This window comes from Acanthopagrus latus, chromosome 9 (genome assembly GCF_904848185.1).
Source record: "Acanthopagrus latus isolate v.2019 chromosome 9, fAcaLat1.1, whole genome shotgun sequence".
NCBI classification, from domain to species: Eukaryota; Metazoa; Chordata; class Actinopteri; order Spariformes; family Sparidae; genus Acanthopagrus; species Acanthopagrus latus.
The window spans coordinates 29079935-29106538 of NC_051047.1; the positions used below are offsets into that span (position 1 = coordinate 29079935).

Genomic DNA, 26604 nt, shown 5'->3' on the forward strand with positions numbered 1-26604 from the left:
GACACAAATTATTGTAATACAAGAATATCTTATGTATCACACCGGTTTTACAAATAATACGTTTCTTATCTAGTTGTGACCTTTCACTGTTTCGCTTCAGTTCATTGAGAGTTGCAGCAATAATGACCTTTAATCTCCTTTAATGTGATGTCGCCCACTTATTTTAATCTTTTATTTATCGCTTTATTTGAATTACTTTTTTTCTTTCTCTATGATTTTGCCAGTTTTGTCACTTTTATTCCTTTTGTGCTTTTACATTTCTGCCTTCTTGTTTGAGGCTTCGTCTCAACTGTAGAGTGTTTATTGTGTTTTATTGTCTTCCTCAGTTTGTCAACTTCAGTCAGTTTGTTTGATTGTTTGTTGAAGCACTTTTTGTAAACTCTTATTCAAAGGTGCTACTTCAGTAGAGTTTATTGATATTCTCCTACTGGGGGTGTTCAACTGAATCCATACTCACCCTCAACATTTCCTCCTGGTGTGACTCCTTCACCACCAAACACAAAATAGAACTCTCCTGCTCCATCCATCCATCCGTTCCATCTGTGGGGTCACATCTCCAAAAGGTTGGCAACCACTGGGCTGAACAGCCCCTCTGCATCCGCCCTAAAATCACCTGATGTGTCTCAACCTGCCCCTTTCTCCTCTCCTGCAGCTTGTTATGATAATATAACAATAATATATTTTGTTCGTAAAGCATATTTTAAAACAGTCTGACAAATAAGCAAAAGCAGGAGAACTCAGGAAGACGATATCACAGAATAAACACGAGAAAGGACAATAAGAATGAATTTTACCAGCAGTAAAAAGAGAACAAGTAAAGGCAGTAACAGACGTGAGAAAACGATCTTCTCTGTTTTTTTTCTGCAGACATGATGAGTCACATTCCACTTTGCATGTAATATGATAAGAATAATCTGTGTTTCTGCTCTGTGAGGCCTTTTTTACATCTGGGGTCAGAGCACCAGCTTCCCCTTTCTTCCATCATGTGGCTTTTGTTGGGAGTGTTGTGGCTGAATTTTGTCCACCTCAGCTTTAAATCAGCTGCAGTTCCTTCTTTTGCTTCGAAGAGATTCTGGTGCAATCTGGAGGGAATTTGCACATTTTTTCCAAGATCACTTTCAGTAAGGTAGAAGAGCCCCCGGAGCAGGAAGTGAGGGTGACTCTGGACTCTGGAGACGATGGAGACAACACTAAACGATCATGTCTCGTTCACCCAAAACAACCCGCTGTTTGACATGTCACTGAGCCGGAGTGATCTCTACAGCTTCCAGCCTGACGGTCAGTAAAATGATGGAACAAAAATGTAAAAGAAAAGAGTGTCCTTTAAGAAATTGGTGAGAAAAAGTTTAGTAGCTTCTGTCACACAATATTTAATATATAAGTGTTGCTTTTGATGGAAACATCACAGTCAGGATATACAGAGAATTCAGAAATGTCTTTTGTTTAGTTTGAAACAGTTTTCAAGCCATAAAACACAAAAGATTTGATGAACCATGATGTTTTATTCAACAAAAGTTGAAAAATAAAATTGAATCAACATTTGTGTTACCAATACTATAAAACTTAAATAACATGTTTAAAATATAATTTAATGGTTATCTTCAGGATTAGGTTTGTGCAGTTTCATCAATTTAACATCACTTATATCACGGAGATCGTCCTGTTGGAAAGTGCAGCTTCATGTTGAACACATAACAGGAGAGCGATTTATTAAATTAAATAATTAAAAGAAAGAATTTAAATTTAATCAAACAGAATCAAACATGTTGTCTGCTTCTCATATTCCATTTCTTAATTCATTTCTTTCCTACTCTAAGTTTACTGTTTCTGTCTCCCTCTTCCCTTTTTAAGTTTTCCTCGATGCCACAAGAAACGTAACTGAAGACAAACTTATGGAACAGAAACTGGATATTTGTGGTTAAAAACATTAAGTGTATGTTTAGTACTTGTTAAGTAACACTGAGCCTTCATCTTCATGGGATCTGTGTTGTTAGGAATCATGATTCACAAAGACGTTTTTATTTAAAGATCATTTACCTTTCAAAATAAGAAACATTTCTGATGACTTCATTTCTGTTTGGATGCAAACACAGGAAGAAATAAGGAGATGAAGTAAAGAAGAAGTCGGTTTGTAGTCACTGCACTTTGGCAGAATTTCTGTTGTTCCTTCCTCCTTCCGTTTGGTTGTCATGTCATGTCATTATCCGTAACCGCTTATCCCTTTCCATGGGGTCACGGGGTGTTGCTGCTGGAGCCAATCCCAGCCTTGTCTCAGGGCGAGGGCAGGGTACTCCCTGGACAAGTCGCCAGCTCATCGCAGGGCTCACTGATGAGCAATGTGGGGTTCAGTATCTTGCTCAAAGACACTTCGACATGCAGCTCAGCCTTGCCCTGAGCCGGGATTTGAACTAGCGACCTTTCGATCACTAGTCGACCTGCTCTACCCGCTGAGCTACAGCCGCCCCACCCGTTTGGTTGTGTTTCTTAGAAAATGATGATTTGACCGACTGACCTGCGAGCAGAACAGCAGATGCCTTGGTTGTGAAACACAAGGAGAACTAATGAGATTTAACAAAAAACAAAAAACAAAACAAAATTAGACTTTTTTAAAAATAACTTTAAAAGCTGTTTGGTACTGGACAGGCAGTGCAAACAGAATGTGTGCATGTAAACATGAAATGTTCTCACGTCCACCATAAAGAAACATCAGCAGCTGTTGAACATGAGAGTTACTGAAGTGACAGTCAGGACCAGCAGGTGGCAGCAAAGTTTCATCCGTCCTGTCCGAGAGGCTTCCTGAGAGAATGAGAGGGTCCTGCTGTAAATTTCTCCTTGGATTGAGGCCACTGCACCAACATTTTTAAGCTTATCAACAGAGTTTTTAACAAGTAGGAAGACAGAAAACGCAGCTGTGCATAGGTGAGATCATAAATGAGGCTTCATAATCAATAAAAGGTCTCACAAAATAAACATATATCAAATAACAATAACCCAGTTTTTTCTAAAATAGTCTTTATCTGATGAGCTGGGTGTGAGACTCTTCTCACAAGAAACACCTTTAAGTTGATGGCATTAAAGGAAAAAACAAAACAATCGAAGTGAACTCATATAAATTTATATCTGATTTTGCAGTAAAATGATCAAATGTACAAAGTAGCTCATCTCTCCTTGACGTCTGCAACTCATTAATAGTATTTTCAGTTTTCCTGCTTGGCTGATGTCTTTCCTGCACAAATCTGCTGCTAACACCTACTAATGCTGCACAGTTACTATTTCTGCTGTTACTGCAACAACACAGCAGCTAAAGCTAATGATGCTACTACTGTTACCAACACGACTGCTTCTACTACAGTTATCACTTCTACTGCAGCCTCTGTGAGACTGGGCTGCTGCAACAGCTCCAAATAAGGAAACATGTCATATAATCTACTTAATCTTCTAAGATTAAATGAAACCACTTAAAGTAAAAACAATCACAATCATCATCACCTTCCTGTCAGCCTGCTGCCTCTCATCCACCTCTGAACCCTTCAGAGAGGACAGTAGTTCACCTCTCGGTCACAGTCAGTTTGCTCTGGTGTCACTTTCTTGACTTTTCTGCAGACAAAAAGAAACCGTGTCCATTTCCTCCCAGGTTTTTATTTTATTTTATTTTGATTGACAGCTGACATTTACGCTCGGAGCTTTGCAAATTTATAAAAGCGTTTGTATCAGCTGGATGAACTGGGCGGGTTTCGTCTCCTGAAATGACTTCTTTTTCTCCTCCTGGATGTTCAGTGACGGAGGCTGATCACATCCTACTGCTTTACATGTTTCAGATCTGAAGCCAGCGAGGCCCAGAAGACCGTGGTGTTTATACGTTATCGTCATTTACCTCATCCTGCAGACCGCCCTCAACGCCTTCCTCGTTTATAAAGGTAACTGCATCTTATTTTTAGATGTAACATATTGAAGAGATGGGTCGTGAATTCAATTACTGATAGCATGTTTTTTTTTCCTTCTTTGTCTCAGTTTTCACGTTGCAGTCTTCAGTGTCTGGCCCCCGAACACAGAGGCTGACGTCCAATGACATTTCTCTGGGTGGAGAAGATGATGACAATGTCCTCCAGACTCTGCTCCGAAACAACAGTCAGGAAACCAAGACCCTGAGGAGCCACCTGTGGACACTGCAGAGCCAGGTCCTCACATTTAACTCAACATTATCTTTGTTTAACTCTTACAGACACAGTTCAGTACAGATATTCATGCTCCCCACAAGATGAATCTTAATAAGTCTGGTGATCGGCTGCATGAACATTTCCTTCATTAACACCAACAGACGTCACGTACTCTCACGCTACAGCTAATCATGATTGACAGCACAGCTTTAACGTGATGTTCTTGTATCTGCTGGTTGGCATGACAACAGGTCAAGAGCATGTGTGGAGAGGAGGGTCAGCTGGACCGACTGAGATCGGACCTGAAGCTGCTCAACACCAGCACCCAGAACATGGAGGACAAACTGACAAACATCAGCCGCACAGCAGGTGGGATACACACCCGTGTATGTGTGTGTGTGTGTGTGTGTGTGTGTGTGTGTAACATTATGGTTAAAGACCTTAAAAGAATATTTTATATTCTATTTTTGTTTTTTCAAAATGAAACAGAGGTCCCCTCTTAGAAGGTGGAGACATGTAGTCCCCTGTTGGCAATATTGACATGTATATGTGTATGTGTGTTTCTTTTTACCAGAGTCATTGCTGCTTCAGGCCTTCATGGTTCTCAACATTTCAGAGTGATGTTTAAAGGTTGAGTCTTGGTTTTAAAAAGTTTGGTTAAAATTTGGTATCATCAGAGTCCTTTGAAAGCGAGTCTGGTCACTTGGCAGCCATCTTGGATGTTATTCTGGGCTAACAAGACCAAGACCAAGGTTCTGGAAAGAATTAATGAATGTGAAGAGAACCAAAACATCACTGAGACATAGAAACTGTTCATATATAGAATCAAGTTCATTGACTTTGCCCCAAAACAAGATTTAAAATACTTTTTAGAACATTTTTTCTTGTCAAAATGTTGTAAGTGGTTTGTCCACTGTCTTATAACAGGTGGTGATAACAGTGGTTACAAGGTTAAGGTTAAGGATCGGGCAAAGAAGAAAACAACCTGGACTGAATTCAGAGGGCAGGGTTTATATGTGTGTGTGTGTGTGTGTGTGTGTGTGTGTGTGTGTGTGTGTGTGTGTGTCTTCAGGACTTCCTGGTCCTCCAGGTAGAGATGGACCATCAGGAGCACCAGGACTGAAAGGCCCCAAAGGTGAGTCAACCTGAACCTGAAGTATGGTCATGTTTAACAACCAAAGATTTCCTCAACTACGAAAAACTACATTTCTGTCAAAAGCTTATTAACTATGACATTTTTGTTAATAGATCTGTTACTCTGGCAGTGTCAGAGACTCTGAGCTAGAAAACATCAACAGAATCAAAGTTTCTGAATATAAAAAGTTAATTTGATCAGGACAGATTTAGCAGAGGTGCATGTGTGCAGCAGGAGGCATTAGCTTTCAGCTGCAGGTCCGGTGATGATGACCTGTCATCTGTTGTCAAACGGCCGCATGATGAAAACCGGCTGATGGATGAGCTGCAGACATTATTTCACAGAGCCTTGCAACTTAGTCAGAGCACTGACATTTCCTCTATGAGATCGCTATCAGAGTTGGACTTTCACTGAAGCCGACACATTAGAGTCTGAGGCAGATCTGTTCTACAGGTCGACCCCAGAACACGACCTGAGAACAGAACCACGAGACCTGAATGGATCTTACAGTCGGTGTTAATGATCTTAAGCAGCCTTTGGGTGTGGCTCTCTTTGACTTTACAAAGGAACAAACAATAGATCTGTTTGTGTAACATTGTCGCTTCCAAACAGTTTCTAACACTGAGGTCATGTCCTCTGATGTTTGTACGAGGTGATTTCAGTAAATGTTGACCATATAGTTAAGTTTTAAGTTTGTCGACACTCGCTGTCAGGTCAAAATCTGGTACAAAATCTAATCAGCAGATTTATTTTGCACCTTCTTGCATTAAATTTGCTGAGTGTATTTCCAAAGGAAGAACTGTTCTGGACTGTACTGACCCTTCACAAACAGGTCAGACCAGGAGGACCTTTGTCTTCTGCTGTCAGAACAACAGGAAGTAGAGAGTCTTGTTAAGTTAAAGTCAGAATTTTACATGTTGGTTGATTCTGTTCAGCGGGACTCAAATGTGACTGAAACATATTAATTAGTCATCAGTTTACATTTACTCAAGTACTGTACTTAATTCAAGGTACTTTACTTTCAAGGTACTTCGATTTTTTTACATTAATTAGTGATGAATCATCATTAAGTGATCAGTGGTAATGTACCTGTACTTTTCTTTCCAGGTGACAGTGGTGTCGTTGGACCTCAAGGACCAAAGGGGGAACAAGGACTCAAAGGAGAACAAGGAACACCAGGAGCTGCTGGTCAGATGAGTTTCATTATGATTATTAGTGTAAAAATGTTCTTGTCTTTGTGAATTGGAAGCATGTTTTCGTACAAAAATCTTCAAAATGAAACATTTACTGTAGCCAGAAACTGTAGAATTTGAAATGTCGGTTGGATTTTCACAAATCTGACAGTCCTTGAATGAACGTGTGTGACAAACATGTTGGTCAGGAAAAATAACCATAAACTAAAAGTAGTTAAACTAATGCACAGATAATAAACAGATTCTGGAAAAAACACAAAATTCTTTAAGTTCCACTGAACTTTTCAATATTGATGTTATTTGGGTGAAAGTGTGTTTTTATAGATTCCATTCTGTATTTAAGTTTTTTACTGAATTATCAAAGAAGTCTTTGATTTAGAGCATATCAACTGTGTTAGACTGCACAAAAGTCAATTTTGACTTCTTCTACCTTTTATATTCAGAAGAAACTAGAACAGCACTCGGTAGAGCGCATACCTCTGCCAAGGTCCAGCAGTCCCCTTAAATTCGATAAAGACTAATCCAGTATCAAACTTTATATTTTAAACTGCCTTCAACTGCTGAACAATGTTACATTAGATTTTGATTTAAAGCGTTTGCAAGTATCTAATTTAGGTCACATGCTTGAGGCTTGAATCACAATATCAGAGTCGACTAAAACAGAATAATCAAACTGATTCTACCTTTATCAGATATTAAATTAATTTCAGGATCTGGTTCACGTGAACAGTTTGTTTTTGCTGAGACATAAAGATTCAAGTGAATCATCACTATTTTAAGCTCAGATTTGTGAGAGGCACAACGTTCACACTTGAGTCATTCGAGGACTGTTGAAAATGTGACAGTCCAACAATTATTTCTCCTTTTTCTGGATGACAAATTATGTCATTTTGGTCATTTTTAATGAAAACATGTCTTCCAGTTCACCAGAGTGTTGTGGGGATCAGAGGATTAACCTGTACAGTCATGTTGTTGATTTTATGTCAGAGGATGTCATGATTATAGAAAACATATTGATTTTATCATCAGTTCAGCAGCTTGTTAACGACCTCTTGTCGACATAAGCAGTTTTCAAATGACCACAAATGATAAGGAGATGAGAAAAAATAACAAGGCGTCTCTGAAGTGGAGAATCCTACAAATGTGTTCTTCATTCTCTGTGACGCACAAACTGACCCACTGTAAACAGAATATGACCGTCACTGGTTTCATATCATGCTGACCCCATTCATGTGTGGAAACGTTTTTCAGCAGATTGATGTGAAGAAACAGTTTCTGTTCCTTGTTTAACTTCTGGTCATCTTCAGTAAATCTGCTGACACACTGATGTTCCACCCGGTGCATGAGGACGATCTGCACATCTTGCATTTATTAAAATAAATTACGGTGAGCCTAAAAAAATTAACAAAATCATCACTCTGATTATGTATTTGTGTGAATACAGGTCCTAGCGGTCCACCTGGGCCCCAAGGAACCCCAGGAGATCAGGGACCAGGTGCAAAGGGAGAGAAAGGAGACACTGGAGCTGAAGGTAACAGTTCATAGCCCGAAAGTCAAAACACCCTGAAATTGTTCTTTCATTTCTTACAATAACTAGTAGATGGTTTGGATCTCCTACAGAGCTACTAACACGTTGATAAAACTTCTAGTGTTTCAGGACTTTTATCATCTAAATGCTGTTTCAGAGATCAAATTATCTGCGATGGAACAGCAGCCAGGTTTCATGTCTGACTTCTGAATCTTGTCCTTTCAGGTTCTCGTGGAGACAAAGGTGACAGGGGGAGCGCTGGAGAAAAAGGTGCCTAAAGAATCTGTCATGCTGTGTGTGTGAACATGTACTCATTAGTCATGTGTGAGGGACTAAATTAATTTCTGTTGATTTGTTGTTCACCACCAGGATCTGCTGGGGTTCCTGGAGCTCCTGGATCCGATGGACAAAAAGGAGACCCAGGGAGCATCGGTCCACAGGGACCTCCAGGTCAGCTGCACACTGTTATTATCTGTTTACTAAATATCATGACATTTACATGCCAGGAATAAGTTTCCAACCTCATATGTGAATCCAGCCACAACTTTATTTATCAAGTGCACCCACTATATTCATGGGTGCACTCAAGTACAGCTTGAAAGAACAAACATTGAAGTGGACTGTTTATAAGTCACTTAAATACACTGAAATTGAATTATACTGACATTATTCTGGTTTCCACTCAGTGTGTTTCATCAGATCTCATTTTCTTGTCACCAGGTGTCGCGGGACCTCCTGGTGCCAAAGGAGCTCAAGGTGAGTGTGTGTTCAAGTTACTGGAAACTTGATTTAGAATCTGGTTTCTTCCACATGTGATGAACCATTCAAAGCATTTTAAGTTACAGAAAACCTCAAAGAACATCTGAAATGAAACGTGAACTCTCTAAATTGTATGTTTTGTGATGGACAGCAGCTCTGTGTTTCACTCTGTGTGTGTTTGAGGCAGAAAGAACGACAGATGAGTTTATTTAACAAGAAAATCAGTTTAATGTTTCACCAATTGATAAAACTGCAACATTAAAACATGTGTGGGTAACAAACAGTATCTGCAGAATCATTCCGTCAGTGTCAGTTTGGTTTGAAGATGAATTTTAAATGTTTTCTCTCTACATTTCCTCCAGGACCTCAAGGACCCAAAGGAGCCAAGGGAGACCAAGACAGTAAGTCTGCACAGGACTGATGTGGTCAAAGAGAAGGAAGCTTCAACCTGGAGGCTCGTGTAGAGAGACATCGGAGCTGTTTCTGAATCATTCAAAGCAGTGTCCATGTCGGGGAGTCTTAGGGGAGCTGCAGCTGAATGAACTGGTTCCTGTACTTGTTTCGTAGCTGCTCTTTTATCCCCACAGTGATCGTACGTCTGGTGCCGAGTGGACGGCGAGGTCGAGTGGAGGTGAAGAACAACGGCGTCTGGGGCACCGTGTGTGACGACAGCTTCGACACCACTGATGGGACGGTGATCTGTCGGATGCTGGGCTACACCAGAGCTTCTTCTGTCTTTCCCGCCGAAGCAGGTAAGAAGTCTGCTGCCGCTAAAGCTCTTTATGTTCATGTTCAGCTGCTGAGCTGATTAGTTTTAGACAGAAATATTTAATAAATGACCTTCTGGAGATTGAAGCAAGTAATTTTATTTCCAAAAATGTTGGTGTTTTCCTTTTTGCTGGAATGTTTCATGCATGCTATAAGAGCAGAGTTTCCAACTGACCACACACGAAAATGTAACTGTAAAAAATATTTACATTTAGCTCTGAGGGCAAAACTTCAAAAAATGTCATTAAAAAGTATTTGGCGTAGAGCTACAGGTTCCTGCAGGTCCCATGAATTTGATAGAGGTTTGTATGTATTTCAAGACAGTCCCTGACGTGAACTGGGAGAGGTTCTGGATTTTGGATGAGTTGGTGTTGAATGACCCAGTCTGTCTCTTAACACTGCTGTTCTTCTGCAGGGTCCGGTCAGATCTGGCTGGATGAGCTGCGATGCACAGGAACAGAGTCGAGCATCTTCGACTGCCCACATTCTGGAGTCGGTACCCACAACTGTGGACATGGTGAGGACGTCGCGGTGCAGTGTGTCTAGAATGGCACCAACGAAGAAGAACAGTGTCTGAGCTTTTGATGGGTTGACTGGCAGGCTCAGTCTCACGGGGGAAATAAGTCACAGAGCTGCACTGCTGCTAATGATGTTCACAGCTGGTTCTTATTACATATTCATAAAACACAGCATTTTAAATGCATTCAGCCCAGTTTCACTTTGTAACCAAACACATTAGCTTCAATGAATGTAGACAAAATATCCTGCAAATAAAACTTTGTGGAATCAAACTCCTCCGACATCACTGCTCTACTCTGTTAGTCAGTAATATGAAGCTGTCAGCCTACAATCATTGTCCATCTCTCCGTCCTCATCAATCCTCCCCTGCTGCTCGTCAGCGTCACGTTCACTGTCACCTTCAGTCCACTGCAGTGTCACCACAGAAGACTCTGCAGAGGTCAGCGAAGATGAAGAGGTCACGTTCAAGGACAGGAGTCGTGATGAGGGATGATTTCTGACACAGCTGGCTCAGGCACTTTTTCCCTGATGCCTCAGGGAACAAACTGTAGATACACATGTCGAGCTCACATCAGATGGGATCACAGTGACTGAACGCTTACATGGGGATTAAGTCAGAGTCATTGTGAAGGTTTGATGTTCTGTGCCACCGTTAGAGAGAGGGAGACACAGAGCGGGACGTCCAGCATTTCAGCTGCAGCCTGCGGTGATATTATCTGAATGTCAGACATCAAACCACAGATATGTTGAAACTACGTTTCTTCAGGTTCAGTTTTCAGTGATGTGTTGAGACGACGCTGTGCTGATGCTCCTGATTGGTTCAGCTGCAAAAACTACTTGGTTATGGTTAGAAAACAATCCTGTTCTGACCCAAAATATCTGATTCTGTCACCATAAACACAACCAAAATGATTCCTGACATCTAGATAAAAATATTCAGTGGTGTCACGCTGACAAATATAAATTTCTGGCTGGCTGGTGGTCTTCCATCTTTCCTTCTTCCATTGGTTTCTTGCTTAAAAATGTTAAAAATTCATTTTGAACAGTGGTCTCTGGCTTGACAGCTTTCTCGCCAAAAAACATTTGGTTAGGGTTGGTTTACCTGGTTCTGTCACCATAGATACGAAAATGTCATGATGGCTGGAGATTGTACCGATCTCAGTCTCTTTAAAGCTATCCAGTGGTTTCATGCTTCTAGATGTTACAACACCATCTTGAATGGTGGTCTCTGGTTTTGACATCTTTCTTGCCAAAAGTCACTTGGTAAGGGTTAGAGAAAGATTACATTTTGCTTACCTAGTTCTGTTGCCACAAAAGCAGCCAGGTCTCATTGAAACTAACCAGTGGTTTCACACAAAATCCATCTCCAACAGTGGACTCTTGCTTGACAGTCTTCTTGCCAAAAACCACTTGGACCGGGTCAGGAAAAGATCGTGTTCAGCCCACCTGGTTCTGTCACCACAAATATGGCTGAAAAATGTCCTGCCATCTTGTCATTCAGTGGTTTCACACTTACAAATGTTGAGCAGTGGTCTCTCGCTCGACAGCCTTCTCTCACAACAAAGATGTTTTTGTCTCCAGAAACGTGGCTGGAAAATATTATGATATTTCAATAAAAAATATCCAGTGCTTTCTCATAAATGAACAGCGGTCTCTGGCTTCACAGCTTCCTTGCAAACCTTGGTTACAGTCATGAAATGATCTTGTTTTGGGTCACCTTGTTCTGTTGCCACTAATGATGCGGTCCCGGTGCTTTCATGCATACAAATGTTGAGATTCCATCTTGTTCAGTGGTCTCTGGATTGGCAGCCATCTTGCAGAGCTCAAACACTGCAACCATCAGCTCATATACATGAACTGTGAACATGTAATATGACATGATACACTGAGTACATATGAATGTATCCATGGTTTGCAGAAAAGTAAAATGCCAGGGTTTTATTCTCCTTTCAAAGCTCTGGTAGAAACAGATATTATCACTGTGACTGTATTTCACATGCTGATGTATCACCTCTTTATCACACATTTCATACTAATGTCAGCTGTAATTAGCTGATTAAATCAGATCTATCGTGGCATTCTTTAAAGGCACTTCCTGTCCGAGTTGTTGCACTTCCATCTGGCTGCTGGAGGAGGCAGATGAGTTCAAAGATTAATGAGAAAATTTCTTCAATAAAAAATGAAACGCCGGTTTTAATCATCAGCAGTTGAGCTGACTGATGAGCAAGAATAAATTGAAATGCAGAAGGAGACATTTAATTCCAGGACGCTCTGCTGTAAATGGATCTACCACCCTGAGAAAGCGAGGCGTCATTATGGCACAACTGGAACTTCCCGAGCGAGGGGGGAGTTGATTCACAGCCAATCCATCTGCCTGCGTTTCCCCTCGGGGGGGGGGCAGCCTGAGTCACGCCGCCATCATGTCGCCCTCTTAGGGACACGCCTCTCTTTCTTCCCCTCGTCTCTCCATCCGAGAATGGGAGCATGCGAGGCGAATTAAAACTACAAAGTGCTGATTATAATTCAGCAGCCTCGTCCCTCCGGTCCTCCCGGGGCCTCCGCTCTGGGTGAGCGCTGGAAATAAACATGAGGGGGGTCTCACTCCGTTGTTCATTAGCCAGACCAACCCCAGGTCACCCAGGCCTGCTCCCTGGCCCCCAGACCACTGTCTGTAATTGAGGGCTGACGTGGATAAATAAATGATAGGAGCGAGGAGGGGGTCGGGAGGAGGAGGAGCGGGTGACAGACTGGGTAATGGGTAATGAGGGTGCCCTCGCTGTCCTCCTCACCTGTGTGAACCACCTCAGTACTGCAGCAGACTCTCTGAGCAGCCGAGACGTTTAGGAAGATATTCATGAGCCTTTACTGCACATTACCAGGTCCTCTGAGTCACCACGGAGACTTCCTCTGTGTCGCTTCCTCTCTCTCCAATCTGTGCTGTGTTGAATTATGTCGAGGAATGATGGACGGAGGGCTGACTTCTGTTTTTGTCTTAATGTTTTGTCCCTCATGAACTGGCAAAGTTTTAAATGTCAAAACACACAATTCAACAGGTTTACAACACGGGGCAAATGTCTGAACCTGGAATAGATGCACCAATCAGAAAACATACGTATATGGTAATAATAATCAATGTTGCAAGTCTTATTATTTGTCTCTGTCTGACTTAAGTTTTGAGGGATATATATATATATATATATATATATATATATATATATATATATATATATATATATATATATATACCTTCTTTGTATATGTTGTTATCATCTCAGAAATAACTACCTAGATTATGACATCTGATTTTGAAATTGCACCTAGTATTAAAACTAGCGTCCTTGTTGTCTTGAGTTTATCTATGTTGTGATCAGGTCACAATATGTAAATTAGTTAGAGCAGCGGCAACCAATGAGGCGCTTACAAGGTCGAAGGAAGCGATGACTCATTCACTTTGAAATCACTTTGCAGGGGATGTTTGAGTTATCGAACAGATACAGCTAAAGAAATTATCTAAAAGACAAACTGTGAAGAAACAACAGTGTGGATGTTCTGTTGATGAGACGTCTCTGTTCTGTGTTGCAGAGACGTCTGTTGAAGTTAGCATGCTAACCAGCTACAAGCTAAAGGTGATCGTCTGACAGCCTGTAGTTTCAGCTGGAGATGTAAAAGCAGCCAGTTCACTACTGAGTCTAATAAGTCAACCAAAAAAACTCAGTAAATGTCAAGAAAGGAAATGTTCTGACACCTATTTTCCTCCTAAACAGAAAAATAAAACCGTCCACAGTCTGAGTTCAAGTTTCCGTCTCTGACTGAACTGAAATGAGTTAAATATCTGTGTTAACTCATCGTCAGTTCACCAAAACATGTGATGATGTCCGTCTCTCTCTCCCTCTGTCCTCGTCTGCCGTGTCTTCTTGTCTCCAGAGACACAGTCCTAGTCAGACCCTCTGTAAATCACCTCTGTAGTGTAAATCACCTCTGTAGTGTGTCCCCTGTCCTCACACTGACATCTGTTGCTCTCAGAGGTTGAGTTTCTGAGTTACCTTCATATTTGGCCCATTTCTTTATACCTCAGCTCAGATGCAGCTCCTGTGATCTGTATTCTGTGAACCTGAGCTGCATTAAGATGAACAGCACATTTAATTTGCCCCTTTAAGCATCTGATTACAGGTTGTTGCTCCCTGAGGGCCCTGCTGCCTCGCTTCACCTTCAGTGGTGAGTACAGTTGGATCTGTGTTATACTGTAAATGTTAAATGAGACCCAACTTCCTTTTCTTGTTGGACAGTTAACCATGTACAGTTAGACACAAAATGGCTTCCTCCACAGCCTTTCCTCACACATTTGTTTTTTACTTCTTTCTGGTTTCCTGCTCTGACTGAATCAGTGTGAGAGACAGCTGAAGGATCACTGCTGCAGCTGTAAGTAACCGTCGGTGACAGCACTTGGCTTTGTTTATTCACTATCATAATTATTTTGTCCCTGGCTGTTGCCTGAAGCGGCCTCATCATCACTCAGTTTGGCGTGATCCTTTATTACCCTGCAGCTTCCTTCCCCTTGTTCTCTCGTTCTGGAGGAGCTGTTTTCAGCTCCTTTCATGCCCGTCGGACTGTGTTGTGCATATTTTGTTTCTTTTCACCGCTGAGTAGTCTCTGTAATTAAACCAGCTCTCCACGAGGTTCTCCTCAGGCTGCAAGCTGCAGATGTCCTTTCATTTTCGTCTTCTTCTCTTGAATATCACTCACTGGCTTCAGAGCAGACAGGAGAAGAAGAAAAGCATTTTTCCCACCTTTCAGGACAAAAGGCTGTCAAACAGCTAACGGCTGAGCGGTGCGTCTGTGACAAAGTGGTGTCCGTGGGAGTGAGGCCAGCTGGATGGTCCTGCCGCGCCACAGCATCGGCCCAATGACAAATCATCTATCATCCTCCATCTCCAGCTGAGGGCCCGCCACTGGACGACAGGGTCAGGCCCGCGCATGGCGACGGGCTTAGCCAAGACCCATCAAACGCTGACAGTACCCGCCATGCCGTGCATGCCAAAGGAGCGACTGGTGGAGTATCAAGGGTAGACGTCCTCCTTTGCTGGTCACCTCTTCTGTAAAAGAGGAGACACTGATGGGATTTCTCCCCTCAGGAGGAAGACGATGACACCTGTTCTGTATGACTGCTTCAGGTCCTGAACAGGTGTTACTGATGAAGACAGAAGATGACTGGTGGTTCTGTTTAACACAATGTAGGCAACAACTGTCAGGTAAGGTGTGATTCCAGGTGATTCCAAAGGTAATCCAGGCAGAAACAAGGAAGGAAACATTAAAAAAGCCTTTATTCTCATGGATGAGTCATAATAAGGCAATCATTAAATTGTGATGAAAAGTTATTAAAAGCTTGAGTTCCTGTTCACGGTGCGATCGTGGCAGCACAACAAATGCTGATGTGTACCTGGTCGAATCTGAAGACGAGGCTGCAGCGGTGTGACTTCTACAGATTCAGAGTCCCACCTGTTCTTTAATAGACCTGAAAACGACCTGTAGACAGCCAGATCAGATCCACAACAGGTTTATGTCACAGAGATTAAGAGAATACACACTTTCCCTGCCTCTCTCTCTTTCTCTTTCAACAGAAGTAAAGGAAACGTCATCATCTTTCCAGACGTCACGACCACAGTGGCGGACACACGTGTGATGAGGTGTTCTGGTGGTTTCTGCGGGTTCGTTCCAACAAGGACAGTGTTGACAGATCCTCTTCACTTAATTTATTCACACAAGTGTTTTAAAAATGCAAACAGTGTCTGAATCCTAATGACACGCTCACACTGAGATTCAAGTCACATCAGCAGCTGAGTGTTTGACTCAGGAGACGAGTTAGTTTAGAGGAGACGGATTCAAACTGGTAATAGACAGTTTTCTGCTTCATCGTATCATCGTGAAGTAAAAGTTGATTGTCTCCAAACTGACATCAGGCCAGTAGTCCTACATGTAGTCAACATGTTTTCACTCTTTAATCATAGTCAACGCTGACTTTCTTCAAGTATCTCACTCAAACACGAGGACGATATGTGACAACAATTTAATTTGTCCAGCCAGAAAGTTCACCTGTCCTGCACAACGCTGCGTCATCTACAGACTCGCCTCTTTTACTGCATCACACACACAGTTCATATCCACATCATACCAGCGTTTCTCTCCAGGTTTAACGGTCACATGTGCTGTCTTGTGAGATGTAATAATCTGTAGAATATGTCAGAGACATGAAGATTTTACTATATTTCGGCATCATCGTTACTGATCGTTATCTGTAGAACTCCATGTGGAAAATGGACGTAACTGTCTCGTCCTCTGTGTCTCAGTGACGTGCTAACGAAGTGAAGCTAACATTAACACAGTTGACGTTAGCCTACATTAGCCTCATTCATTCCTTTAGCCGTGTGGTTTCATCAAAACAGAACACACACACATAAGTTTTAATAAACACTGTCCTCCAACATGACGTGCATGTTTTCCATGTTTTCTGCCGCTCGGTGACGGACGTCAACATGAGCTCAGTGTGACATCTTTGTGTTTTTCTTTTAGATTCCCTCACAATAATAACGTGAAGCTTCATTACACTAATTGACTTTGACCGTGAGGCGTCGGCGCTGTGTGGCTGCAGATAAAAACACTGGATGTCTTAAAAGCAGCCGTGATGAAATCCTGCTCTCGTTCCCCCGAGGGGTTAATTTATGTGACATAGGATGGTCACTGCTGGCAGCTCTGTCACCCACAGAGACTTCATTTAGAGGGAAACGTAATGGTGTTAATTGACTGTTATGTAATGGTGACACGGACGGTGGTGTGTTATATTAAATATGTACTGTAGGAGTGTGTGTGTGTGAGACTCTTCTCTTCTTCTTCCTCTCTGCCCTCAGACAACCTCTAAGGTGTTGGATGTCTTATTGTCACTCATTAATGATTTCATCATCGTCATCACACATGTACCGAGTGTATCAGCTCTAACTGAGTCTGTTGGACTCAATCAGCAGAATCAAATGTTGGTATTTCAACATTTCTGGAGACATGGATGCATTAAAAAAGTTTCATATAATAACGTCACATTCAGATTACAAATCAATTGATTCGGAAAGATGTAATGAACACTTTCAACAAGGAGAGGAGGACTTTATGTCATCAGGAGGAGGAGAGGAGGACTTTATATCCTCAGGAGGAGGAGAGGAGGACTTTATATCATCAGGAGGAGGAGAGGAGGACTTTATATCATCAGGAGGAGGAGAGGAGGACTTTATATCCTCAGGAGGAGGAGAGGAGGACTTTATATCATCAGGAGGAGGAGAGGAGGACTTTATATCCTCCGGAGGAGGAGAGGAGGACTTTATATCCTCCGGAGGAGGAGAGGAGGACTTTATATCATCAGGAGGAGGAGAGGAGGACTTTATATCATCAGGAGGAGGAGAGGAGGACTTTATATCCTCAGGAGGAGGAGAGGAGGACTTTATATCCTCAGGAGGAGGAGAGGAGGACTTTATATCCTCCGGAGGAGGAGAGGAGGACTTTATATCCTCCGGAGGAGGAGAGGAGGACTTTATATCATCAGGAGGAGGAGAGGAGGACTTTATATCATCAGGAGGAGGAGAGGAGGACTTTATATCCTCAGGAGGAGGAGAGGAGGACTGAGGTTTACTTTTGGTGTGAACTTGCCCTTTAAATGTAACAACATGTACTCTGGGTCGACTGATTGTTGGATCTGACTTTCAGCATTGTTCTGAAGATCAGAATCAGTGTAATTGTTTTTATTTCATTGCTGATAATGAATTAAAATTTCAGCTCTGGTACGACATGTGATCCAAAAATTAACTAGTAACTCAAGTTCTCTAACATGGCTGCCGACCTCTGACCTTTTGATTGACAGCTCATTTGATCAGTTCTATGCCTGCCCTGTGGCCTGCAACAGCTAACAAGTGACATCATAGACAGGAGAACCTCCCCTCTCTCCTGAGCCACTTACACGCCAGCTTCAGAATGATTGACACATCTTGTAACCAATGAGGTTTAAAATGTGTGAATATATAATTTGATTGGGTTTAAAGTTCATTTATGTAATTAATGCAATTCTCTCTTGTGTTTCCACCTCAGCACTTGTTTTTGAGCGTGACCCATTGTGTTTTTTTCCAGCTCACAGCAGATTTTTACATTAAATGAATCCTTCACTGTGTTGGAACTCTTATGGATCACTGACAGACACACTAACTAACTCAGGTCTGAGCTCTGAGTTTATTCTGGGCGACACTGAGACGTTCAGGATCATTTTACATTCATTTCCAGGACTGGTGTCCATTAAAAAATCGCCATGTCAGCACTCATATTTTCCGTCCAATTAGAAGAACTCTAACAAGCGTCCAATTTTATCCCAAACTCTCCTGACCTGCGACTGCTGCCGTCTCTGCTCTCAGACCAGACTCAGCCCACTAATCACATGGTGTGTGTTGCTCATTAGAAGCCCTCATCTGCCATGCGGTGTGCAGCTGCTAACCTTTGAGTGTGGCCCTGCGGGAGGGGCACGCTCTCATTTGTATACAATGCATGTCAATGACGGTGTTAAAGGGCAACCAAACAGCACTCGGGTGGTGCTGAGCCGAGGGGGGGAGGGAGGGGGGAGGAACAAGTGGTGTCATTATCCATAAGTGTTTTCCCTCTGTGGGCCGGTGAGCCTCCAAATGTACTCGACTCAGACATTTAAGTTTAAACACTCAAACTTCCTGTTCAGTTGTCGGACGTTAGAAGACTTCATTGTTCCCACTGATCTCTCATAAAAGTGAAAGTCACACTGGACAAAGAGATTTTCTTTAAAATATAGACTAGAGAGAATTAGAGAATGTTGTTGATTTATCAGGTAAAAGGACAAATTAAAAATGTGGCTTCATGATGTGACTCCAAATTGAATGCGGTATATCTTTACAGTAGTCAGTCGAAAATCCCTGTGGGGTCAAACATGGACATCTGAACAATATCTTCAGAGAATTCATCCTCTAGATGTTGAGATAGTTCACCTGACAATCCATCTGAATTTGGATTAAAGTGGTGGTCTGACTCACAGGATGCTTCTGTGGCAGGGAAATGTTGGACTTTTCTTGCTCTCTGTCGCTGATGGCAAATAGCTGCACTGAAGGTGAAGTGGACTAATAGTCACAAGAAGTTGTGCTCTGCCATTTTTTTCTGTTCCTTTGTGTATGAAGCATTGTGATGTTCATCTTGTTTATGACCTTTTCTGACCCAGTTGGCTCCATGTTGGTTCTGGTTCCGTGCTGATGAGACGATGTAGTTCACTGAGCTTTAACACTAAACTACATGAAGTTTGACTTTAATGACAACAAACTGTCAAACACCATGTGTGAGATTCATGACACAGTTCAGACCGGATCAATACTTTATTGGTCCCTCTTCATGACCAGACAAAGGTTTGATCAGATAAGGTCCCATGATGGAAACAGGAAGGGGCGGGGCTTATTATAGATAATCACAGTGTTGGTAATTTTATCTTCTAGTTTTGTTCACTGTAACTGGACAAATCCTGTTTTATTTATTAACACAAAGACAAAAACACAGAGTGATAGTAAAAGGGACCACAGGGAGGACAACATGTCTCCAACAAACTGTTGCTGGAGATGTAAAGAAATAAAATGAAACAGAAGTTCATTCCCAGTATGAATGACACCCTGAAACGCTCTCAGAACCTCTCAGAAGCTCTCCGACACACCGGACAGATCAACTGATACAGCTCCAGCACACAGATCTCGAATGCGTCACTCTGAAAAGAACATAACGTTCTCTGACTGTTTCACTCGTCTGTGTCAGAATCCATCAGCTCCGTCCTGCAGAATCCGACGGTCTGTCTAAATGTTGAGTGGATGGAGGAGGTTTGTCTGTGCTGACATTAAAGTTCTGTGTCAGGCGGTGACAGCACCTGATAGCAGCCGTTTAGCATGGTGATTAGCCGGCGTCAGCGTGTGGCAGCGGCTCGCCGGGAGCCACCCACTCCTGGAGACGGATGGTGAGCTCCTGATACGAGCGGCTCGCTGTCCTCCGTCCACTCCAACCTCCTCCCCTCAGGGCAGCCATACCGCGTGATAGATTCCCAGGTCTCTGCTCGGTCTCATTACAGATCGCTGCCATGAATAGAGATGTGACACATCTGAGAAACAGTGGCCGTGCATTATGGCTGATTCACAGGACCGGAGGTTTAAATCAACCTGAAGGAAGCGGGAAACGGAGACATAACTCAGCCGCAATGTCTCCCTCTGCCTACATATGTGACATCCATCGGGAGGTGAAGAGGATAAAGGAGGAGCTATTGTAGAAGGAGCTCACGGTGGAAATGTCTCCTTTATAGGAGGCTAAATCAGGATTCTTATTTACTCTGCAGCCGTACAGTCTGAGAGCTGCAGGATCGTCACAATGAAACCTCAGTGTTTGTAGAGGCCGAGGCACACTGTGAGTCACCTCCTCTGATATCAGTGACTCACTAATCAGTACCAGAAAAACATCTGGCATTGGCTTTTACTGTTAATAGTGCCATTAACAGTGTTAAACTAAATAACAAGTCATCCATTATTTAGTTTACAAAAGATTTCATCCGTCACTGGAGAAAACTGCTGCCTTTTCTTTTTCTTTTGCCGCCACAAAACTAAAATCAAGTGGAGATAATATAATTAACATAATCACCCAGCACTGCTCACTGTTTTACTTTGTTTACATGTGGCGGACCCTGCCACCTATCTAGCTTCAAACAGTGTTCTGGGACCTTATCTGAGAACAGCTGTTTTTTTCACTGATGGTAGAGGTTTGTATTATTACTCCATTAGTGTTGTAAATGTTCAAATTCTGTGTTTGAATTTCTTCTTTAAAACTACGCACTGTCCCTTTAAAGGAAAAGAGAATTATTTCAGAAATTCATTCAGCATTCAGACGGCAGCAGCTTCATGAAGCTGTCCTTCAGGCCGGGACATTTTAAACTCAGATTATCTCGAACTCGCAGCTGTAAGAAATATCTAACTTGCCGTCTCGGTTTGTTTCCTCGTCTCCTCTGACTCTGCTGCAGCTTCCTCCAGCCTGAAAGCTGACCGGCTCGTATCTTCACTCTGCATCAGTCTGGCTGTGACGTCACACAGACTCAGCTGAAAGGTCGGAGAGCCTCTGTGGCCGTCAGGGCCGATCTCTCCCAGCAGGGCTGCTCAGAGGCGACACCCGGTCACAACAGTCCGACTGCACGGCGGTGTTACAACAGGCAGTGTTGCTCAACGCCGCCTCAGCAAACACTGAGTGTGTACAAGCATGTAGCCTGGTGTCACAGAAACACTGTCACACAACAGGGCTGTTAAGGGGCATTAGTCAGGACAGATCCGTCAGACGACGGCTGCAGAACAGAGCTCATAAACCAAATGTACTGAGTGTTTACAGTCCTCACACAGCTCAGCTCCTTCTAACACCTGGACGAGCTGCTTCTGTAACGGTTGCAGCTCTGAAATGAGTCTTACAGCAGGAACGTGACTGGACATCAACAGACAGACAGCCGCAGGACGTCTCCTCTGAGATCAGCAGAGACGAGCTGAGCAGATATGAACACCGAGCCGACACAGACACAAAAGTTAATACATGAGCTGACGCTGAATAGAGATAAATGTCAGCAGGACAAAAGCTGCTCACATGGTCCAGATGTGCTGCGATCGCTCTCCTGGTCAGACAGCTTCCACAGACAGACGTGTTGAAAAGTATTTGTATTGTATTTTTTTACTAGTTTGCATTGAAAAAAAACAGATGTTATGAAAGAAGGAGAATATTTAACTTGTTCATCAACATTCACGTTCATCTATGTCAATATATTTCCAAAGGTTGAACTTCCTGCTGGCAGACGTCAGCGATCGCTCTGGTCTACAGGGAACAAGCTCCAGGTTTCTTAAAGACAGTTCAGAAAATACTTCTTCACCCTCAAAGAAACAGTTCATGAAGTTTAGTCGTCCACAAAACATTTCTGCAGCAGCTTGTGATTCTGCAGATGCAGATGGAAAAACATTTTTTCAAAAAAACAACAACAAACCATCTGTTTCTGTCACAGCTTGTTTCATTAGGTCATCTTCTCACTCGGTCCGGCTGATTGTGTGTCCTGTATTTCCCGGTTCTGTCTTTTCGTTGTGTGTTGCCTCCGTTTACTCCCTGCATCGTCGTGTTAACCGGGTCAGTATTTGCTCTGAGTATTCCTGTTTGTTTCCTGCCTTTTGTTGTCTGTATTTTGTTCAAGATGTAACATCAGACATCAACAAAATACTTAAATAATTTCCAGCAATGTTGATTTTCTGTTTCCTGTTTTTTGCAGAACGCAGCCCAAATCAAATGTCTCTGCTGTAAAAAGCAAACAGGAGATAACTGTGCTTTGTTTTCTGAACCAGAACCAGATTTTTTAAAGTAATCAGATTACAATTTTCCTTATTATTCTTATATTTCCAGATGTTGGCTCGGAGCTCCTGCTGGCAGGACAAACGGTCAGTCTTTATTGGTTTCACTCTGCAGAGTGGAGCCTATTTCCTATCATCACATTACCAAACCATTACCGGGTGAAGACAGTATATGCATTTTGTCGCCATAGCAACAGCTCACCTCTTGAGGGGACGTTATGGGATGTGTGGAGAAGACAGGGAGGTTCAGCAGGACGAACAGACCACTGCGACCTGACTGTGAGCAGTTATTAACACACAGGGAAGGAGAGGACGTTTAACTGATCTTTATTTAATGTTTTCAACCTGGAAATGTTTATAAAATTGATCTATATGATCATTAATCTGTAGGAATTTTTAATTTTTCTCACCTGAATTCTTGTGTAAAAACAGAAAAACAAGAGCTGAGGTCAGAAAAACTACTTCAACAAAGAGACTGAAATGACACAAACAAGCTTTAAACCCAGAATCTGATGTACTGACAGAACTCTGTCTCCTGTCTGTGATGTCACTCGCTGGGTGTTGCATAGCAGCTCCTAACTGATCAAATGAGCTGTCAATCAATAGGTCAGAGGTCGGCAGCCATCTTAGGTAACTCCATGTGGCAGATTAAACATGTTTGTCTTCAAATCGTGTGTTTGGAACTGAACATGATACTTGGACGGATCTACTGGATCTCTGGGAATAAGAACAAACCACTTCTGTCTGACTGACGCTTCATCGGTGAGTCGACAGAACTTCGTACACATTGTTCGTCGGCTGTTCGGTTCTTTGGTTACTGACTGTTATTCACCCTCAGATCCTATATACCAGCATAGACCAGCTCCAAAACACTGGTGACCCAGCAGATACCAGCATACGTTGTGTTTTGCTGCTGGTCTATAGTGTTTCTTCCAGCAGGGTCCTCTGTTCTGTATGCTGTGACGACGTCTAAACTTTAATACGATCTGTACCAGTCTGACTTTTATTATGCAGCACTTATATTCTTCGAATAGCACCGGTCCATCGCTGGTTTGTGCTGAATTATCTGAAACATTTAGTTTGAATTTCTCTGCAGAGTGACGGTAAGAGAGCTGAGCGACAGATAAAGAGGCTGATGCATTCTGAGAGGGGCTCATTATCATGCATGAGGGGGAGAAGACACTACAGGTCAGCTGACCTTTGACCTCCACGAGTGAGACCCTGGAGTCAAACGGAGAATGTGGAAGCAGCTCGGGCGTGAGGGATGACGGAGGACGAAGATTAAGAACGAGGACGGACTGCAGGAGGAACGCTGAGTGATGCTGTGATCAGCTGAGTCGTCTAACGAGGCCGTAATGAGACAAACACACTGAGAGGCTTAAATCCTGTTTGTCGAGACAAAGACACGACAAGCTTCATGTGAAATGACAGACTGAGGAAATATTGACAGTGGGATTGTCTCAATATGTTCTGAGACGGAGGTCGAGGAGGAAACGCTCTGTTTTTTTTCTCTCCTTTTGAATCATCTGCTGGAGCGTCCATCATTTAACTGCATCATCCTCCAACTAAGGCTCAAATAATCTTTACCGCGCTAAAGAAATATCCACCGTCTGCTCGAATGACACAAAACATCCCACGCTGACGTCCATGTAACCGTGTTGATGTTAGAAAAAGCAGCGAACGCTTCGGCTCTGCAGCCTCTCAGGAACAACGAGCTCTGATAGAAGATGAACGTTTATCTGCTGCATGTTTTACAAGTTGATCACTTTAATTTCTGCTGTTGTATCACCGCGTTGTGTCAGAGATGTGAGTGCATGAATGTGCATGATGCTCCTCAAAGTCCTCCTCACTCCTCCTGACAGCTTCTCACCTTAATATCTCTTTAAGATGATGCTTTGTGAGTGGATCCTGAGTTGAGATGATTCTCAGTCGTCGTGGTTGAAACGTGGATCAAACTTTACTCCTGTTTGATTGCAGATCTATGTTCTACCTTTAAAACCCTCCCAGAACAATCAGACACGAGCTGTTTTCTGTCACTCTGATTTTGATACAGAATGAATGCAAATAAAGAACAAAGAATTAAAAATATGACATATTTAAACTTTTAACTAGAGTTTTTTTTTTTTTCTACACCCTTAAACCAGATGCAGGTGATTCTTGTGTAGTTTCTTATAACGTGTTAATGAAAACCGTCCAGGATGAATCGTCCTGACTTCATCGCTGCTCTGACTTCACCTCTTGTTCATCATCATCAGATTCTTGTTCCCAGATCAGCTGTACTCTGAATTTAGCACTAACTAGCAGATGTATGTAATATATAATCTGCAATCTGAGCTAAGCTGGTGAACGTAGCCGACAGATTTTCCAAACATCAGTGTGTTAGCATGCTGCTGTTAGCATTTAGCTCGCACTGAGCGTGACCTTCCTCCCTCTGGATTCTGAGCGACAGCAGCAGTTAAACTGTCGGTGACACAGACGACTGACAGAGTTTTAAAACCTGCAGCAGGACGACGTGAACCTGGTGAAGCGGGTGACAGTGTCAGTCTCAGGTTCGCCCCCGCGCTCATCAGGACGCTAATTGATGGCGCTCTTGTTTAAGAATGCGGGCGAGGCGATCATCAGCACGCTGACCTCCAGCTCAGGATGTGTTGGCATGCAGCTCCGAGTTTAATCGGTCAGATGTGAGCAGCCAGCAGAGAGGGAGGCGGGCGGGAGGAACATCACCCGCGTTATTTTTAGAGGACGCTGGTATTCATAGAGGAGCGTCGGGCAGCTCAGAGAGCGTCCAACCCAGTTCTGTAAACCAGCATCAGTGTTTCTGATGAAAAGGTCAAATACGATCACATCACACACATGAAATAAATCACACAGTCTGTGAACCTTCATGTAGACGCTGACACACTCACAGATCCACTGTGACGTTTCAGCTGCTGGTGGAGCTGCAGAACGACACACTCGCCTTTTAGCTCATCAACATTTACTGATTTTTGATCAGTTTTCTGTGTATTTACTCCAATAACTGATATTTTTGGCCACTGAGAGAACAATGATCTCTTTTTATGTTTAATCACGGCTGCTTAGTTCCACATCCAGCTGTTACAGACAACGTGATCCTCCATGTTTGTCCAGTCTTCTCTGTTAGCTCTGTTTTTGGTCTCCACCACCTCCTGAGGTAATCATCCATCTCTTCAGCTGCTGAACGCCTCACGTTGTTCACCAGCGAGTCTCTGACTGTCTGACTGCTGTCCTGCTGCTCGGCAGGTCGTGTACAGCAGCTTCTTACTGCTGTTCCTCTGAAAACTTATCAGTCCAGTCGATACATAACCAGCTGTGATCACTGTAAAGCTCGGTGAAGCCGAGGAGAGCTGCTGACTCAGCTGATAACTCATGAGCAGAGGCGCCAGCACACTTTTCACTCTGTCTTCATTTTGTCATTTCATACATTAAATTACTGAGGCTTTAAGCATCTTATTACAGTAATATAATAATGACTTGATTGTTTAACTCTCTTCAGATGTGTGAACATTGTGATGAAACTGTACAAGTCGTGGTTGACTAATATTGAAAATACAAAAAATATCTATCTATAAAATAGATGTAGCACAAAAGATACGACCGGTTTAGTTTCTCGTTAACACCCTCTTCTTCTTCTTCTTCTTCTTCTTCTTCTTCTTCTTCTTCTTCTTCTTTTTCTACTACTACTCTGTTTATCACAGCCACAGTTTAGTTTCTGCATTTTAAACCAGTTGATGGAAATGAAGCCAATTTGCATTTAAAAGTGTTTTTGCGACATTTGGAAAGTTCGCTTCACTCTGGCCTGACATTTGGATGGAAACACAGCAACAGGTGTGGGTCCAAACATCACGACTTGAATCTGTGACAACCACTTCTGACAGGAAATAAAATACAACAAGCTGAAAGTTGTTTTGTGGTTTGGATGAGTGAAGGGTAGCAGCGAGCGTGACTCTGGTGTGGTGTCAGTTGGTGCACATGATCATCGTCTGAGCAGTTTAAATATAAACCGTCCTGAGGCCTGCAGACGGCCGTGGTGGGCTCAGCTGCGACGCTGAGGGGACAGAGTGCCTTTATCTGCAGAACAACAGACCGA

At 42.7% G+C, this 26604-nt stretch overlaps 1 protein-coding gene and 1 long non-coding RNA gene across 2 annotated transcripts; both read left to right on the forward strand.

Moving 5' to 3' along the window:
* The first annotated feature begins 1058 nt into the window (after positions 1-1058).
* On the forward strand, positions 1059-10334 carry LOC119026356 (macrophage receptor MARCO-like). Its single transcript, XM_037110669.1, has 13 exons — positions 1059-1278; positions 3819-3917; positions 4012-4178; positions 4409-4526; positions 5230-5292; positions 6400-6480; positions 7930-8016; positions 8239-8283; positions 8383-8463; positions 8734-8769; positions 9135-9173; positions 9360-9524; positions 9956-10334. The coding sequence occupies exons 1-13, from the start codon at positions 1179-1181 to the stop codon at positions 10084-10086; spliced, it is 1212 nt and encodes a 403-aa protein (XP_036966564.1). The 5' UTR covers positions 1059-1178; the 3' UTR covers positions 10087-10334.
* Positions 10335-22700: 12366 nt separating this feature from the next.
* On the forward strand, positions 22701-24574 carry LOC119026360. Its single transcript, XR_005077124.1, has 3 exons — positions 22701-22775; positions 23103-23258; positions 23593-24574. It is a non-coding gene; the product is annotated as an uncharacterized LOC119026360 (long non-coding RNA).
* Positions 24575-26604: the final 2030 nt, after the last annotated feature.

Excerpts from the sequence above, each read along its gene's own strand:
- LOC119026356 (XM_037110669.1), top strand. The coding sequence starts at position 1,179 with ATGGAGACAACACTAAACGATCATGTCTCGTTCACCCAAAACAACCCG. Across the intron at positions 6,481-7,929 it reads AGGAACACCAGGAGCTGCTG|GTCCTAGCGGTCCACCTGGG; the intron begins GTCAGATGAGTT and ends GTGTGAATACAG. Across the intron at positions 8,284-8,382 it reads GGGGAGCGCTGGAGAAAAAG|GATCTGCTGGGGTTCCTGGA; the intron begins GTGCCTAAAGAA and ends GTTCACCACCAG.